The sequence below is a fragment of the Artemia sp. Qi Xiang Cuo genome, chromosome 2 (genome assembly GCF_049724085.1).
Source record: "Artemia sp. Qi Xiang Cuo chromosome 2, ASM4972408v1, whole genome shotgun sequence".
NCBI classification, from domain to species: Eukaryota; Metazoa; Arthropoda; class Branchiopoda; order Anostraca; family Artemiidae; genus Artemia; species Artemia sp. Qi Xiang Cuo.
Window position 1 is genome coordinate 33,436,358 of NC_142795.1, and position 19,426 is coordinate 33,455,783.

Sequence of the window (19,426 nt, forward strand, 5' to 3'; positions counted from 1 at the left end):
ACACAAAAACTTACACACACACACACACAAAAACTTACACATGCACACGAAAACTTACATACACATAAAAACTTATATGCACACAAAAACTTACAAACACGCTCAAAAACTTACACACACACACAAAAACTTACACACACACACACACGAAAACATACGAACACACGCGAAAACATACACACACACGCCAAAACTAACACAAACACACAAACTAACACTCACACGCAAAAACTAACATGCACACAAAAACTTACATGCACACAAAAACTTACACACACATTAAAACTGACACACACACACCCAAACTTACACACACACAAAAACTAAAACAAACACACTAAAACTAACGCACACACACACACACACACACACACACACACACACACACAAAACTAACACAACCACACTAAAACTTAAATGCACATAAACAATTAAATGAGAACTAACAAATAAAAAAACGCACAAATAATTCACGAACAAACCACAAAATACAAACAAACACCCGAAAACTTACACACACACACGGAAACATACACACACACACACACAAAAACTTACACACACACATGAAAACTTAACACCCCACATGAACTATTCACCCCACCAGACGCCTATTACACACACACAAAAACTTACACACACACACACACAAAAACAAACACATGAAAACAAAACCTAAAATGAACACAAAAACATACATGCACACACAAACTTACACACACACACACACACACACACACACTCACACACACACACACACACGATAACTTACACACACACTCAAAAACTTACACACACACAAAAAATTACACACACACACACAAAAAATATCACAGGCAAACTAAAAATTAAATTAACAAAGGAAATTACATTCACACAAAAAATTACACACACACACACACACACACACACAAAACTCACACACACACACACACACGAAAACATAAACACACCCCAAAAAACATACACACACAAACAAACATACACACACACACACACACACACACACACACAAACATACACATGAACACAAAAAAAACTCACACACACACTCACAAAAACTTACAAACACACACACACACACAAAAAACTTACACACACACACACGAAAACTCACACACACACCAAAAAAATTACACACACAAAAAATTACACACACACACACACACACACAAACATACACACACACACACAAAAAACATACACACACACACAAACACAAAAAAACATAAAAACACACACAAAAACTTACACCCACAGACAAAAGCTTAGACACACAAAAACTTACACACACACACACAAAAACTAAAACCCACAAGCAAAAACTTACATGCAAACAAAAACTAACATGCACACAAAAAATAAAACACACACACACAAAACTAACACAAAACAACAAAAAATAACACACACAAACAAAAAAACTTACACACACACAAAAACTTACACACACACACACACACACACAAAAACATACACAAGCAAACGAAAACTTACATGCACACAAAAAAATAAACACACACACACACACACAAAATTACACACACACACTTCAAAACTTACACACACAAAAGCTTAGACACACAAAAACTTACATACACACACACACAAAAACTTACACCCACACGCAAAAACTAACACACACACGCAAAAACTTACATGCACACAAAAACTTACATGAACACAAAAACTAACACACACACTAAAACTTACACACACACACAAAAACTTATAAACACACACGAAAACTTACGCACACACACTAAAACTAACTCACACACACAAACAAAAACAAAAAAAACTAACACATGAACACGAAAACATACATGCACATAAAAACTTACATGCACACAAAAACTTACACACACTCACAAAAACTTACACTCACACACAAAAACTTACACACACACACTAAAACTTACACAAACACACGAAAACTTACACACACACACACACAAAACTTACACACACACACACACACAAAAACTTACACACACACACACGAAAACTTACACACACACGCCAAAACTTACACACACACAAAAACTTACACACACACACACACACAAAAACTTACACACACACACACACACATGCACACAAAAAATTACATGCACAAAAAAACTTACACAAACACACACACACATACAAAACTCACACACACACACACACACGAAAACTTACAAACACAATCCAAAACAAACACAAACACAAAAACTGACACACACACACACACAAACACAAAAAAACTTACACATTCACACTAAAACTAAAATCCACACAAAAACTTACATGCACACAAAAAATTACACACAAACACACACAAACACAAACAAAACTCACACACAAGCACACACGAAAACTTACACACACACACCAAAACTTACACACACACGCAAACTTACACACACACACAAAAACTTACACACACACAAAAACTTACACACACACACACGCACACACACAAAAACTTACACATGCACACGAAAACTTACATGCACACAAACACTTACACACACACACACACACACGCGAAAACTTACACACACACACGTCAAAACTTACACAGACAAAAGCTTAGACACACAAAAACTTACACACACACACACAAAAACTTATACCCACACGCAAAAACTTACATGCACACGAAAACTTACATGCACACGAAAACTTACGCACCCACAAAAACCTACGTACGCGCGCTTACGTAGGCTAACCTAGCCTAACCAAACTTAACCTAACCTAACTTAATCTAACCTAACTTAACCTAATCATACACCTAACTTTTTGCCTGTGTCTCACCTAACCTAAGCTAACCTAAGTGAAGCGTACGTGGGCTAACCTAACCTAACTTAACCTAACCGAACTTAATCTAGCCTAACCTAACCATACTGCCGGAAAAGGTTAGGTTAACTTATCATGAGCGCTCATGATAAGTTAACCTAACCTAACTTAAACAGTGAATTTCCACCATTCAGACTGGTGGACTGAGACCCCAATATTGAGCTAGTGGATTTCCACCATTCAGACTGGCGGACTAAGACCCCAATTCTGAGCTAGTGAATTTCCACCGTTCAGGCTGGTGGACTGGGACCCCAATACTGAGCTAGTGGATTTCCACCATTTGTGCTGGTGGACTAAGACCCCAATTTTCCAACTCTTGCATTTCATGACAGAAATTCAAAATGAACATCGAAAAATCAAGAGAATGTAACTGTGAGAAAGTAAAGCACAACAAGTCACTACTGAAATATTCCAACTCTTGCATTTCACGACAGAAATTCAAAATGAAATTTGAAAAATTAAGACAATGTAACTGTGATATGGTAAGTGTGTAAGTTTTTGTGTGTTTGTTAGTTTTGGTGTGTGTGTGTGGTAGTTTTCGTGCGTGTGTGTATGTTGTCGGTTGTGTATGTGTAAGTTTTTGTGTGTGTGTATGTTTTTGTGTGTGTGTGCTAGTTTTTGTGTGCATGTAATTTTTTGTGTGAATGTTAGTTTTCTTATGTGTGTGTAAGTTTTTTTGTGTGTGTGTGTGTAAATTTTTTTGTGTCTTATCTTTTGTGTGTGTGAGTTTTGACGTGTATGTGTGTGAGTGGTAGCGTGTGTGTGTGTGTGTGTAAGTTTTTGTGTGCATGTAAGTTTTTGTGTGCATGTCAAAGTGTGTGTGTGTGTGTGTGTGTGTGTGTAAGTTTTTGTGTGTGTGTAGTGTTTGTGTGTGTGTGTGTAAGTTTGTGTGTGTGTGTGTAAGTTTTCGTGTGTGTGTGTGTAAGTTTTGTGTGTGTGTGTGTGTGAGTTTTGTGTGTGCGTGTGTGTTTGTGTGTAAGTTTTTGTGTGAATGTAAGTTTTTGTGTGCATGTAAGTTTTCGTGTGCATGTGTAAGTTTTTCTGTGTGTGTGTGTGTGTGTGTGTGTAAGTTTGTGTGCATGTGTAAGTTTGTGTGTGTGTGTGTGTGTGTGTGTAGTGTTTTTGTGTGTGTGTAAGTGTGTGTGTGTGTGTGTTAGTTTTTGTGTGTGTGTAATTTTTGGCGTGTGTGTGTGTAAGTTTTCGTGTGTGTGTGTGTGTAAGTTTTGTGTGTGTGTGTGTGTGTGTGTATTTTTATTTGAGCATTTTATTTTTTTTGAGAATTTATTATATATTAATAATTTGTATTTTTGTGTTTGTGTGTGTGTTTGTGTTTGTAAGTTTGTGTGTGTGTGTAAGTTTTTTCGTGTGTGTGTAAGTTTTATTGTGTGTGTGTGTGTTTGATTGAGTTTTTGTTTTTGTGTGTGTTTTAGTGTGTGAGTGTTTGTGTGTGTGTGTGTGTGTGTATGTTTTTGTGTGCATGTATGCTTTCGTGTGCATGTGTGTGTGTGTGTGTGTAAGTTTTTGTGTGTGTGTGTTAGTTTCTGTGTGTGTTTATGTTTTGGCGTGTGTGTTTATGTTTTCGTGTGTGTGTGTTAGTTTTTTTTTGTGTGTGTGTTTGTGTGTGTTTGTGTGTATGTGTAAGTGTTCGTGTTTTTGTTTGTTTGTGTGTGTGTGTAAGTTTTTGTGTGTGCGTGTAAGATTTTGTGCGTGTGTGTCAGTGTGTTTGTGCATGTAAGTTTTTATGTTCTTTTAAGTTTTCGTGTGGTGTCGTAAGTTTTTTGTGTGTATGTGTGTGTGTGTGTGTGTGCGTAAGTTTTCGTGTGTGTGTGTGTAAGTTTTTGTGTGTGTGTGTAGTTTGTGTGTGTGTGTGTAGTCTTTGTGCGTGTGTGTAAGTTTTAGTGTGTGTGTAAGTTTTTGTGTACATGTAAGTTTTTGTGTGCATGTAAGTTTTTGCGTGTGGGTGTAAGTTTTTGCGTGTGGGTGTAAGTTTGTGTGTGTGTGTGTGTGTGTCAGTTTGTGTGTGTGTGAGCTAGTGTTTGTTTATGTTGTTAAGTGTGTTTGTATCTTTGTTCGTGTGTTGGTGTTTTTTGGTGTAGGTTTGTGTTTTCAATTTTTTGGTCACGTTCTGTCTTTAGTTTTTGTGTGTGTGTGTGTGTGTGTAAGTTTTTGTGTGTGTGTAAGTTTTTGTGTGTGTGTGTGCAATCGTGTTTTCGTGTGTGTAAGTTTTGTGTGTGTGTGTGTAATTTTTTGTTTTAAGTTCTTTTTGTTTTTGCTTGGATGTTGTTGATTGTGTGTGTAAGTTTTTGTGTGTTTGTGTGTGTGTAAGTTTTTGTGTGTCTAAGCTTTTGTGTGTGGGTGTAAGTTTTTGTGTGTGTTTGTAAGTTTGTGTGTGTTTGTGTGTGTGTGTAAGTGTTTTTGTGTGTGTGTGTGTAAGTGTGTGTGTGTGTGTGTGTGTGTGTGTGTAAGTGTTTGTGTGTGTTAGTTTTTGGGGGTGTGTGTTAGTTTTCGTTTGTTTGTGTTTTTGGTTTGTGTGTGTGTGTGTGTGTTTGTAAGTTTTTGTGCGTGTGTGTGTGAGTTTTTTTTGTGTTCATGTGTAAGTTTTTGTGTGTTTGTGTTTGTTTGTGTGTGTGTTTGTTTTTGTTTTTGTGTGTGTTTTAGTTTTTGCGTGTGTTTGTAAGTTTTCGTGTGTTTATGTGTGTGAGTTTGTGTGTGTGTGTGTGTGTGTGTGCTTGTGTGTGTGTGTGTGTGTATGATTTTTGTGTGCATATAAGTTTGTGTGTGGTTGTTAGTTTTCGTATGCTTGTATAAGTTTTTGTGTGTGTGTGTGTGTAAGTTTTTGTGTGTGTGTAAGTTTTTGCGTGTGTGTGTATTTTATCGTGCGTGTGTGTTTGTGAGTTTTGTTTTTGTGTGTGTGTGTGTGTGTATTTTAGTTTTAGCATTTTTTTTTGTTGGTGGTTTTATTTTTTCTTTTTCATTTTTATTTGTTTTTTTGTGTGTGTTTGTGTAAGTTTTTGTGTGTGTGTAAGTTTCTGCGTGTGTGTGTCTGTTTTCGTGTGTGTTTGTAAGTTTTAATGTGTGTGTGTAAGTTTTTGTGTGTGTGTGTGTGTAAGTTTTTGTGTGGGTTTATAAGTGTTCGTGTTTGTGTTTGTAAGTTTGTGATGTCTCTAGTATGATTTGTTCGTGGTGGGAATATTGTTGTTTAATTAATTATCGGATTTTCATTTTTGCTAGCTTTAGCTATTTTAAGTTTTTTTTGTGTGTGTGTGTTTTTGTTTTTTTGTGAGTAAGTTTTCGTGTGTGTGTGTATTTGGTTTTGTTTTGGTAAGTTTTTGTGCGTGTGTGTATTGGTGATTTCGATTTTACTTTTGAGTGTGCATTTTAATTTTTTTGTGTCTGTAAATGTTTGCGTTAGTGTGTAAGTTTTTGTGTGTGTGTGTAAGTTTTTTCGTGTGTGTGTAAGTTTTCGTGTGTGTGTGTAAGTTTTCGTGTGTGTGTGTGTGTAAGTTTTTGTGTGTGCGTGTAAGTTTTTGCGCGTGTGTGTAAGTTTTTGTGTGCATGTAAGTTTTTATGTGTATGTAAGTTTTAGTGTGCATGTGTATGTTTTTGTGTGTGTGTGTGTGTGTAAGTTTTTGTGTGTGTGTAAGTTTTGGCGTGTGTGTGTGTGAGTTTTCGTGTGTGTGCGTAAGTTTTCGTGTGTGTGTGTGTGTAAGTTTGTGTGTGTGTGTGTAAGTTTTTGTGTGAGTGTGTTAGTTTTTGTGAGTGTGTATCAGTTTTTGTGTGTGAGTATGTTTTCGTGTGTGTGTGTAAGTTTTTGTTTGTGTGTGTGTATGTTTTTGCGTGTGGGTGTTATTTTTTGTGGGTGTGTGTGTGTGTGTAAGTTTTTTTGTGTTTGTGTTAGTTTTTTTGTTTTTGTTTTTAAGTTTTTGTTTTTGTGTGTTAGTTTTTTTGTTTGTGTGTGTGTAAGTTTTAGTGTGTCTAAGATATTGTGTGTGTAAGTTTTGACGTGTGTGTGTAAGTTTTCGTGTGTGTGTGTATAAGTTTTTGTGTGCATGTAAGTTTTCATGTGCATGTGTAAGTTTTTTTTTTGTGTGTGTGTGTGTGTGAGTTTTTGTGTGTGTGTGTGTAAGTTTTTGAGTGTGTGTTTAAGTTTTCGTGTGTGTATGTGTTAGTTTTTGTGTGTGTGTGTATGTTTTTGTGTGTGTGTGTTTGTTTTTGTGTGTGTGTAAGTTTTTGTGTGCTTGTAAGTTTTTGTGTGCTTGAAAGTGTTTGGGTGTGTGTGTTTGTTTTTGTGTGTGTGTGTAAGTTTTTGTGTGTCTAAGCTTTTGCGTGTGGATATAAGTTTTTTGTGTGTTTGTGTAAGTTTGTGTGTGTGTGTGTGTGTAAGTTTTTTGTGTGTGTGTGTGTAAGTTTGTGTGTGTGTGTGTGTGTGTAAGTTTTTGTGTGTGTTTAATTTTTTGCGTGTGTGTGTGAGTTTTCGTGTGTGTGTGTGTGTGTGTGAGTTTTGTGTGTGTGTGTGTGTGTAAGTTTTTGTGTGCATGTAAGTTTTTGTGTGCATGTAAGTTTTCTTGCGCATGTGTAAGTTTGTGTGTGTGTGTGTGTGTGTGTAAGTTTGTGTGTGTGTGTCTAAGTTTTGGCGTGTGTGTGTAAGTTTTCGTGTGTGTGTGTGTAAGTTTTCGTGTGCATGTGTAAGTTTTTGTGTGTGTAAGTTTTGGCGTGTGTGTGTAAGTTTTCGTGTGTGTGTGTGGAAGTTTTGTGTGTGTGTGTGTGTGTGTAAGTTTTTGTGCGTGTGTGTGTGAGTTTTTTTTGTGTTCATGTTTAAGTTTTTGTGTGTGTGTGTGTGTGTGTAAGTTTTTGTGTGTGTGTTAGTTTTTGAGTGTGTGTGTGTGTTTTAGTGTGTTTGTGTGTGTAAGTTTTGTGTGTGTGTGTGTGTGTGAGTTTTTTGGGCATGTAAGTTTTTGTGTGCATTTTAGTTTTCGTGTGTATGTTTATGTTTTTGTGTGTGTGTTTTTGTGTTTAAGTTTTTGTGTGTGTAATTTTTGGCGTGTGTGTGTTAGTTTTCGTGTGTGTGTGTGTTAGTTTTGTGTGTGTGTGTGTGTGTGTGTGTTAGTTTTTGTTAGTGTGTGTGTGAGTTTTTTTTTTGTTCTTTTGTAAGTTTTTGTTTTTGTGTGTGTGTGTGTGTCATTTTTTGTGTGTGTGTTAGTTTTGGGGTGTGTGTGTGAGTTTTCATGTGTGTGTGTGTGTAAGTTTTGTGTGTGTGTGTTTGTGTGTAAGTTTTTGTGTGAATGTTAGTTTTTGTGTGATTGTAAGTTTTAGTGTGGATGTGTTAGTTTTTGTGTGTGTGTGTGTGTGTGTAAGTTTTTGTGTGTGTGTGTGTAAGTTTTGGCGTGTGTGTGTAAGTTTTGGCGTGTGTGTGTAAGTTTTCATGTGTGTGTGTGTGTAAGTTTTTGTGAGTGTGTGTAAGTTTTTGTGTGTGTAAGTTTTTGTGTGCATGTAAGTTTTTGTGTGCATGTAAGTTTTTGCGTGTGGGTCTAAGTTTGTGTGTGTGTGTGTGTGTGTGTAAGTTTTTGTGTGTCTAAGCTTTTGTGTGTGGATGTTAGTTTTTTGTGTGTGTGTGTAAGTTTGTGTGTGTGTTTGTGTGTGTTTGTATGTTTTTGTGTGTGTAAGTTTTTTGTGTGTGTGTGTGTATTAGTTTGTGTGTGTGTGTGTGTGTGTGTGTGTAAGTTTTGGCGTGTGTGTGTAAGTTTTGGTGTGTGTGTGTGTAAGTTTTCGTGTGTGTGTGTGTAAGTTTGTGTGTGTGTGTGTAAGTTTTTGTGCGTGTGTGTGTGAGTTTTTTTTGTGTTCTTGTTTTAGTTTTTGTGTGTGTGTGTGTGTGTGTGTAAGTTTTTGTTTGTGTGTCATTGTTTGCGTGTGTGTGTTAGTTTTCTTGTGTGTGTGTGTGTCTAAGTTTTCTGTGTGTGTGTGTGTAAGTTTTTGTGTGCATGTAAGTTTTTGTGTGTATGTAAGTTTTCGTGTGCATGTGTAAGTTTTGTGTGTGTGTGTGTGTGTGTGTAAGTTTTTGTGTGTGTGTCTGTAAGTTTTGACGTGTGTGTGTGTAAGAGTTCGTGTGTGTGTGTAAGTTTTTGTGTGTGTGTGTAAGATTTTGTGTGTATGCGTGAGTTTTTGTGTGTGTGTAAGTTTTTGTGTGCATGTATGGGGACCGGGGGAGGGCCTTTGGGGCCCAGGGTGGGCGTTTGGGGATCCGGGGCCCTTGAGGATTGGGTGGTCTTTTGGGAGCCCGGGGGACCTTTGAGGACCAGGGGAGGGCCTTTGGGGGTCTGAGGAGGGCGTTTGGGGGGTAATATTTCGAAATTTTTACTTTTTAGTTTACTTTTTAGTTTACTTTTTGCGGCGCATCCCTGCGGCGCATCCCTGCGGTGCATCCCTGCGGCGCATCCCTGCGACGCATCCCCTACGGCGCATTCCTGCAGCGCATCCCTGCGGCGCTTCCCCCCAACCCGCGGCGCATCCCCCTGCGGCGCATTCCTGCGGCGCATTCCTGCGGCGCATCCCTGCGGCGCATCCCTGCGGCGCATCCCCCGACCCGCGGTGCATCCCCATGCGGCGCATTCCTGGCCCGCGGCGCTTCTCGGGCCCGGGGGACCTTTGAGGACCGGGGGGAGGGCCTTTTGGGCACAGGGAGGGCCTTTGGGGGTCTGGGTGGCAGTTGGGGGCCTGGGGGACATTTGGGGACCGGTGGAGGGCCTTTGGGACCCCGTTGGTTCTTTGTGAGCTCGATGGGCCTTTGGGGGGCCCGGGGATGGCCTTTGGGGGTCCGGGTGGGCCTTTGGGGGTTCCGGTGGCCCTTTGGGAGCTTGGGGGCCTTTGAGGACCGGGGGCTTCCTTCGGGGTTGGGGTAGGAGGATTGGAACCCTTTGGGGTTGGGGTAGAGGACCTCACAACACTGTTCAAATGAAACTTGTATATTATAACGACCAAAGAGTTTCACCCTCAAATTCTCTTCTAAAATCTCTTCAAAAATCATCTTTTAAAATGTCTCTAACTGTTTCGCCGAAATAGTTCCATAGCCTGTCTAAAACGGTTTCGCCCAAATAATCCCTAAACGTAATTTCAGCGTGTTCCTTTTGTTTTTGGCATCTCTGCGCTAATGCATTTCAAATTAATAAGAAACCTGATTTCTGCGCTAAAACAATTCATCGCTAAGATGTTTCTTGGAGAATTGTTTCCATGGCCTTTGGTTATTAATATCCTTTGGAGTTCGACCAAAAGAGTTGTTTCCGAGGCAATGACATTAATGACTTGGATCTATTCCTGGAGAATCGTTTCTAGGCGAAACTTTTTAAAGTCTGACAGATGATGTCATTGGTTGATTGATCTGTCAAGAAAGGGGAATTAATTTGTTGTTTCTAAGGGGAATTATTGATTCACGATAGGTGAATTGAGGTCGACAGCACAGGTGTTCCAAGGTCGATGTTGTTGTTGTTGTAAGTGCACGCTCTCAGCGAATGTCAAGGTCGATGTTGTTGTTGTTGACACATTGGAAAAAGAGGTCATTGACCCCATTAACCACGTGTTCTCCCTAATGACTCTATGCCCATATTTGGTGTACTCGTGGGAGTTTTAAAAAAAAGTGTCCGGATCGGGATTCGAAGGGGTATTGTACTCGTGGGAGCTTTAGGGTCACCTCTACTCACACTCCTCACTAGCCTTTTGGAAGGTTTATCCTTTAATCTCACCTAGGAAGTTCCAGTTTCCCTTAAATCCTTTGGTTTAGCCTCGTCACACCCTCTTTGAAGAAATTATGATTTTTGTTTGTCCTAGACGAATGGCTAGGCCAAATGAAAATTATAATATTTTATAAAATTTTAAAATTATAAAATTGTTAATGTTTTAAAAACACCAAGTTGATCTATAATATATAAAATTGTAATACGACAGATTTCTGGGGGACCTCAGCCTTCCTGTCCCTCATACCCTTCCCATGGAAATCTCTATATTTGTTCATTTACAATGCAATGCCTTAATTAATGAGACTTCAAAAAGGCCCATAGAAACCGCTCTTTATGTTTGGAAGAAAATAAACATCTTAGAAAATAAGAAAAAAGTAAAAAGATATAAATAGGAAGATGTAAGTAATAAATTAAATTTTTTAGCTCATATAGGATATTCTTTCAAACAGTTAGTGGTAACGAATTGTAAGTAAGGAGCGACCCGGCTCAATGGTAACCGAAACTGTAGAAAACGGAATTTTGATACCAATAGATACATCAAAAGAATCAGATTTTAATGCTGATTTCAAATATATAAGTTTTATCAAGTTTAGTCCTAACTATCAAAAGTTACTGCCTGAGAAAATTTGGCTGATTTTCGAAAAAAGGGGAAAAGACCCCCTAAAAGTTATAGAAGCCTAATGAAAATCACATCATCATATTCAGCGTATCAGAGAACCCTACTGTGGAGGCTTCAAGCTCCTATCTACAAAAATGTGGAATTTTGCATTATTTGGCAGAAGAAAGATCACGGATGCGTGTTTATTTGTTTGTTTGTTTTTTTTTTGTTTTTTTTTTCCCCAGAGGTGATCGTATCGACCCAATGGTCCTAGAATATCGTGGGAGGGCTCATTCGAACGTAAATAGAAAGTTCTAGTGCCCTTTTTAAGAGACCAAAAAAAATGGAAGGCAACTAGGCCCCCTCCCACGCTCATTTTTTCCTAATGTCACCCGATCAAAATTTTGAGATAGCCATTTTGTTCAGCATAGTCAGAAACCTAATAAATATGTCTTTGAGGATGACTTAATCCGCCACAGTTCCCAGGGGAAGGGCTGCAAGATATGAACTTTGTCCATTGCTTACATATTGTATTGGTTATTGGGAGTATACCGACATTTTCAGGAAGTATTTTTTTCTGGTGGGGGAGGGGGCTGGAGGAGGGGGTTACTCGGGAGAATCTTTCCGTGGAGGATGTTTCTTTGGGGTAAGGGACATTTCTATGAAGAGGGCGCCGGATTTCCAAGCATTATTTAAAAAAAGATCAGGAATTAAATTAAAAAAAACAAGTTTTTTCAACTGAAAGTAAGAAGCAACATTAGAACTTAAAACGAACAGAAATTATTACGTATATGAGGGGGCTCTCCCCCAAGTCAATACCTCGCTCTTTACGCAACAGTTTTTTTTTAGTGCTTTCAAAAGAGCTATCTATTCTAATTAAACGGCCTTTTCCGATTTAGGGGTTTGTGAATTAAAAGTTTTTTAGCTTTTAACGTAAAGAGCGTGGTATTGACTAAGGGGAGAACCCCCTTCATATACGTAATAATATATACGTAATAAAAAAAACAATAAAGAAAAAACAAGCGATACGGCTCAATAGTAGTCGAAACTTTTAAAAACGGAATTTTGATGTCAATAGATGTATCAAAAGAATGGGCTTATAATGCTGATTCTAAATATATGAATTTTATCAAGTTTAGTATTACTCATCAAAGGCTACAAGCCTGAGAAAATTTACCTGATTTTTTAAAGAGGGAGGAAACATCCCCTACAAGTGAAAGAATTTTAATGAAAATCACACCGTCAGATTCAGCGTATCAGAAAACCCTATTACATAGGTTTCAAGCTCATATCTGCAAATATCTGCAACTTTGTATTTTTTGCCAGAAGAAGAATATACGAATATAGAAGTTCCTTATGTAAGTTATTTTGTAAATTACGTCAGAACCGAATTTAGAGACAGCCATTTAGCAAAAGAAAAGTAAAATTTTTATGCAAATTTTGTTTACTTATTCAATGACAGTGAGCCAAAATAAAAGCTGCATTAACTAAAAAACGACCAGAAATTAAATAAAGAAAAACAAGTTTTTTAAACTGAAAGTAAGGAGCGACATTAAAACTTAAAACGAACAGAAATTATTCTGTATATGAAAGGGGTTATCCCCTCCTCAACGCCTCGCTCTTTACGATAAAGTTTTTTATTGTTTAACAAAAATAGAGATGTGAGAAAGTAAAACTTTAGCGTAAAGAGCGAGGCGTTGAGGAGGGGATAACCCCTTTCATATACAGAATAATTTCTGTTTGTTTTAACTTTTAATGTCGCTCCTTACTTTCAGTTTAAAAAACTGTTGTTTTTTTTAATTATTTATAAGCTCGAAAACTTTCGGAGGTTTTTTTGTGGAATCCGATTCCAACATTCCTCACACGGGTAAACAGTTATAAATTAGTGGTTGATGCTCATTTTCAACCCATGACAGGTATTAAAAAAGTAAGAATGTAATGGCTGTATTTTAAGCCAATTAAGCCAGCTACTACTACTATTATTGCTTATAGCTCACTGCAGCACCAAGCCACCTGAGGCCAATTCATTTACGCAGTCTCTTTTTACATCCCAATCTATTCAAAACCTCCCTCTTTACACCTTCCCAAGAAGTTCCAATTTGTACTAAATCCTTCCTTTCGACCTCCCACTCCATTTGGGGACGACCTGCTTTTCTTTTAGCCCTAGATGGTTGGCCGAAAAGACTGATATTTGACAGTAAGTGCTTGGCACTGATTTGTTTCAAAGTTGTGCATTTCTAAGCGTAAAGGGAGTTTAGAAGTTGCAATGTCGATCTTAAATTTTAAGGGGTTGTTATCAAGGGATGTTTTTGCCATTAAGTGAGTTGAATGAGAAACTTGCCCAGCTGCGTTGACCTCAAGATATTTGATGCTACGATGAGTTGTCAGTTGTGGTAGTAGTAAGATATTTAAGATATTAGGAATGAAGAAGAGCTAGATTACACAATTACAAGTTAATTGTGCCCTTATCTAGTTTTACACAACCACCTCCCTGATATTCGTCCCAGTAATAAAGGGGAAAACAAATTAAATTGAAGTCATGAATGAAAAGCAATTAATTTTCCTATTGTTTCAGAGTCCATAATAAAAATTCGAAAAATCGGAGTCCCCGATGTTTTTGATTCATTATTACGGACTGTACCAACATGCGTCTCTGACAGAACTTCCCCTAACTTCAAATAAAAAAAAAAATAATTAAACGTATCTCGAACCTTTTTTAATTTTTTTTTTTAAGTTCTTATTCTGTATGGGCAACCTACTGCCAAGTATCCCATTTGAGATAACTATGGGATAAATAGTATACCAAGATTATAATTACGGGACAATCCTTATTCAGATGTTCTGTATTGTAAAATTTCAACCATAGTAAGAAAAATTACTTCAATTAGGACATATTATCTTGATGGAAATTTGTATATATTTTGTAGATTACTATGAATTTGCTTTGACATGGTTTTCTGATAATAAATACTTAAAAAGAGCATAAAACATTTTGGCTATATAAGATTCTATAATGCTGTGTAAAAAATACATCCTGATGATATTTGATGTTAGTTTCTATTAAAGAAAAACATAGTATTGTCTGAAATTCTAAGAATGCACTTTCAATTTCACAAATATCAAAAAGATTTTATTCTCACAGAGTTGAATAATTATTCTAATTATTAGCTCACATCGCCATCTATAATTTTATATGTTTCACATGTCTTTCGACTACAAAGATACATTGTATGAATAGAGCTTTAAATCTAAATATTGAAGTTTAATAAAAGGAGAAAAACCAAACTCTCAGACATTCTTTCTTTTTTTACTTCGGTCAATGACTTGAATATCGCTTTATACATCACTTTATGTCGCGTATGAAGATGGGTTTGGTATAGAGAACTCTTAGAAAATTATCATTATCAGTAGTTTGCTAGATGAGTACTAAAAAGTTGAGGATAAATAAAAATTTGTCTAATCATCTTATGAAATACGTTTTGACTTACGAATTCAGACGTTTTGAACTGGACTTGTTAGATGTTTCAGAACCTCATCAGCCAGGGCTAAGAAACATGAAATTAGATGGCGTTAAATTTATTTATTCAGGTAGGAAGGATGCAGTAAATAGGCAGGGAATAGGGCTTATGATGAATAAGGAAGCCTCTGGGTCTTGATTAGCTTGAGAAGGTATTAGTAGTAGAATTCTAGTTGCACATTTTATGACCCAATAGTTCGAGGTGTGAGCCATAGTGGTATACGCCCCTGAAGGACTGGCTTACTCAGATGAATTTTAAACACAATTAAAAGGAGAAATAGACTGGACTCTGGGTAGGGATACGGTATATTTATTCGGTTTGTTGGAGAAAATAAGGATAGATGGTGTCCTAGCCTGCATAAATTTGGAATAGGAGAGGAAAATAGCAACGAAAATGTAAAATGCTGCACTTTTGTAGGTATAATGATCTAGTTATAAGAAATAAAGTAATTGGTCTAAAATGGCCCAAAAGCTAATATGGCTCTCACATAACAGTAAGACTACCGACCTTCATTGTTATGTTATTGTAGATTGAAGTCTGGCAGGATCGAGAGACGCCATTAGGATATGTAGGAGTACTGTTATAGATGTTAAAAGTAAAGATCACCCTCTAGCAGTGTCTAGAGTTGATCTAAAGCTGAAACTTAAAAAGGGTAATGACGTTGGTAGACTATATATATGATGTTGGTAGGCACTCAGAGGACAATATAAGAGAACTTTCCAGGAATCGTGGGACTTACAGCTGGAGAGTTTAAGATGCGAAAATGTAGAAGGTAGATGGAATAATTTTAGGAAGAAAGTGTGCGAAGGCGTAAAAAGTGTATTAGGGAGAAAAGTTAGAATCACAGCTAGGAATACTAGCGAAAAAACTTTACTTGGTAGAAAAGATGAGGGGTTTGTAGAAGAAGCTTTTGAGTTTTAGATCATGTAAAAATAAGATGAAAGTAAAGGAAGTAGAGAAGGAATCAGAGTATGAATTAAGGAGGTGTGAAATGGAGGCCATGAATGGAAGTATATCAGGGTGTACCCTACTATTTTCCAGTCCTATGCCAAATTTACGCAGGCTCGGATACAATCTGCCCCTATTTTCACAAAACAAAGTAAGAATATAGACCGCAGAGACTAAGAAAATAGACTATATATAACGGATTTTATTAACCCAGAATGTAATATTGTTTGTTTATTTTTGGAAGTTTTTCTTGCATTGACTGTTTATGCATGTTTTGCAGAACCTGATGCTGGAACATTTTAACAGAGTAAGTGAAGATCTTGGCCAAAAGGTTAAGGATGGGCTGGACACAAGACAAAGACTAAGACAAGAAGGAAAAAGCACAACAGAAGAATGAAAATTGGTCTAAAATTTTAGATTTATGTGTACTATTGATTATAGAAGTAATTTAACTTTCATTATTTGGTGGTAGTTTTATTATTTCTGACTTCTAATTCATAATTCCTTAAAAAACAATTCTTTCATGTATCGAATTTTTTAAATTTATGTTAAGTTTCTTTTTCTTTATATTTTTTTAGTTTTACCGCAGTTGAATTAGGATTCATATAAAAGTGAATTGTTTGTTTAGCTTGGTGGAGTGTATTTTCTTTGATGTCCATCAAACAGTTTGTGCTAACGAACTATAAGAAATGGGTGACTCGGCTCAAAAGTAACTGAGACTCTAAAAAACTGAATTTTGATATCAAACAGTTTGTGGTAACTAACTGTAAGTAAGGAGCGATCCGGCTCACTAATAACCGAAACTCTAATAAACGGAATTTTGATACTAATAAATACATCAAAAGAATCGAGTTTTTATGCTGATTTTAAATATATAAGTTTCATCAACTTTAGTTTCGCTCTTCACGCTAAAGTTTGACTCTTTCTCACAACTCTACTTTTTAATACAATAAAAAAAACTTTAGCGTAAAGACCGAGTTGTTGAGGAGGGGACAGCCCCTTTCACATACGGAATAATTTCTGTTCGTTTTAAGCTTTAATGTCGCTCCTTACTTCCAGTTAAAATAATTTATTTTTTTTACTATTTAATGAATAGATAGATCAAACGAATTGGCTATTTATGCTGACTCCAAATATATAATATTCATTAAGTTTAGTTTTATCCATCAAAAGCTACAGGCCTGAAAAAATTGCCTGATTTTCCAACGACAGGGGAAACATCCCCAAAAAGCCAAAGAACCTTGAAAGAACCTTGAATGAAAATTGAAAGATCAGATTTAATGTACCAGAATACCCTACTGTAGAGGTATCAAGCTTCTGTATTTTACAAAAATGTATATTTTTGTACTTTTTGCCAGAAGAAAGATCACAATTGTGGGTTTATTTGTTGTTGTTTTTTGTCCTAGGGGTAATCGTATTGCTATTTCGAACGAAAACCAACAGCTCTAAGTGACCAAATAGATTGGAGGGCAACTAGCCCCCCTCCCATAGCCTTTTTTTTACCAAAGTTGTTTGAAAATTTTTTTTGAAATGGCTATTTTATTCAGCATAGTCGAGATCCAGCCACTATGGGTTTCATGACTCCCCACAGCCCGTAAGAAAGGGCTGTAAGTTATGAAATTTGCCAATTGTTTGCTTACAGTATTTGTTATTAGGAAGAATGCAGATATTTTTTTTTGAGGGGGGGGGGAGATTTTGTGCTTGGGGTAGGTTGGCATCTGGAGGAAAATTTTCGAGAGTGAACTTTTAAGGGAAAATTTCCCACTGGAGGGATTTTACAGAATTACTATACAAAACTCTTTTTATTTGCCTTACTTTATCTTCTTGACTTTGACTTATAGCTCCTGCTGGTGGTCCAGCGTAAAGAGAGATGTTACTCTTCGCCTCCAGTCCGAACGGTCCTGCGCAAGCGTGACTGCTTCTTGGGGATCAATATCGATCATGGAGAGTTACTGGGTAAGGCTGTCCCTCCATCTCAACCGGGGTCTTCCACGGCAGCACTTCCAGCCATATTGAGGGGGACCAAAATTAAAAAGTGTGCATGCGGGTGCTTCTTCTGGCATGCGAATTAAGTGGCCAAACCGCCGTAAACTACCTTTCCGCTTCCATAGAGATAGGATTATCCCTTCTTTCCATTCTTCAGGTATCAATTCGATTGACCAGATGACGGAGAACAGCATGTGCAGCCAAAGTAGCATTGCCAGTCCTCCGTACTTTAGCAGCTCTACGGTGATCCCGCAGGTTCCTGGTGCCTTGTTGTTCTTCATTCTCCGCAGGGCATTTTGTGATTCTTCCACCGAGGGAGGATCCGGCTCTGGTACTTTTGTATATGTTGTTTGCTGAGTGGATGTAGTTATGTTGGGGTCAAAATTGATTCTTTCAGCGTTTAATAGCTTTGTGAAGTGCTCCTTTCATCGATCAGGTTGCGCGTTTTTATCTTCCAGCATATGACCAGAGACGGATTTAATTGCCCCTATTTCTGGTGGTTTCCCATCGCTAAGGTCTCTGACAAGCTTGAAATACGACCTGGCGTCGCCTTTTCGTGCTGCATCTTCTAGCTCTTCAACTTTTTTATCAACAAATTGTTGTTTATCCCGGTGAATAAAATTGTTTCTAATCCCGTTTAGGCGTTTTTAGGAGGGCATATCTCCGGCCAACCGGGCATCCCCGCGCTGTTCGGTGATTTGCAGTGCTTCTTGCGATAGCCAGGGCTTCTTTGAATACATCACACGACCGATGGTATTAGTGGCAACCTCTAGTTCATCCTTTGTGTAACTCTGCCAGAACGTGTCCGGGTCAACAAGTGTATCCAGGCATTTAAACCTATTCTGAATTTCAACTAAGTACTTTTGGTGGAATGCCTCAATTCTTAATTTCTGGGTGTCTAACTTTGGCTGGCGCCGTTCTGAAGGCCGAGCTTTAAGACGTAGGCGGAAGTTTGTGGCAACTAATTGATGGTCTGTATTCCCTATCTCAGCGCCATGATATGTTCTACACTTTGTAATTGATGAGCGCCATCTTTCATTGGTTATGATATAGCCAATCATCTTCCGCGTTCGGCCATTGTTGCTATACACTGTTGGCTTATAGAGGTCTTTCCTGTGAAACAGGGTGTTGGAAATGACCAATTCGTGCATAGCACACAGCTGGAGGAGTTTGACCTGACCAAATCATCCTTTGACCTGTACTGGCGATTTCTCCATCGCCTGATTACTTTCTCTTCGCCAACTCAATTTTTCCTGTGGAGATGTTCCGGAAAAATTTTCAGCGGGTTCGGATTTCCATGAGAAAAATTCCACAGAAGTGGGAATTTCTGGAGTAATTGGAAAAACGATTATAAACGAAAGTATTTTACAAATGAAAGCATGCTATGGAGAATTTTTCAGGTTGAATCATCCGCAAGAAATCTTATGGGGGGGGGGAGAATTTTCAGCGATGATGGAATTGTCATGAGAGAATTTTACGGGGGGAGGTGTATTTTAAGTGGGAGGAACTTTCCACGGAGGTTTTCGTGAGTGGAGGGAATTTCTCACGGACTGTAAGCCGGATTTACTTGCATTATTTATAAAACGGTAAGGAAATAAATAAAAAAAACAATTTTTTTCAACTGGAAGCAAAGATCAACATTAAAACTAAAAAATAATAGAAATCATTCCGTATATGAAGGGGTTACCCCCTACTCAATACTTTGCTCTTTACGCCAAAGTTTGACTGTTTGTCCCAAATTTCTAAAAACGACTCCTGAAACACAAGGGCCGTTTAATTAGAATAGGAAGATTTTTTAAAAGTGC

At 37.6% G+C, this 19,426-nt stretch overlaps 2 protein-coding genes across 2 annotated transcripts in view; one reads left to right on the top strand and one right to left on the bottom strand.

The window, feature by feature from the left end:
• LOC148955160 (catalase-like) overlaps positions 1-16,032 on the top strand; it is a 73,335-nt gene extending 57,303 nt beyond the window's left edge. The window contains exon 6 of the mRNA XM_089106295.1: positions 15,916-16,032. Within this exon, the coding sequence (XP_088962421.1) occupies positions 15,916-16,032 (117 nt within the window). The remainder of the gene's footprint in view (positions 1-15,915) is intronic.
• A 2,236-nt stretch (positions 16,033-18,268) lies between these two features.
• On the bottom strand, positions 18,269-18,772 carry LOC148955161 (uncharacterized). Its single transcript, XM_089106305.1, has one exon. It carries the CDS (start codon positions 18,770-18,772, stop codon positions 18,269-18,271), a length of 504 nt encoding a protein of 167 aa, XP_088962431.1.
• Between the last annotated feature and the right edge of the window lie 654 nt (positions 18,773-19,426).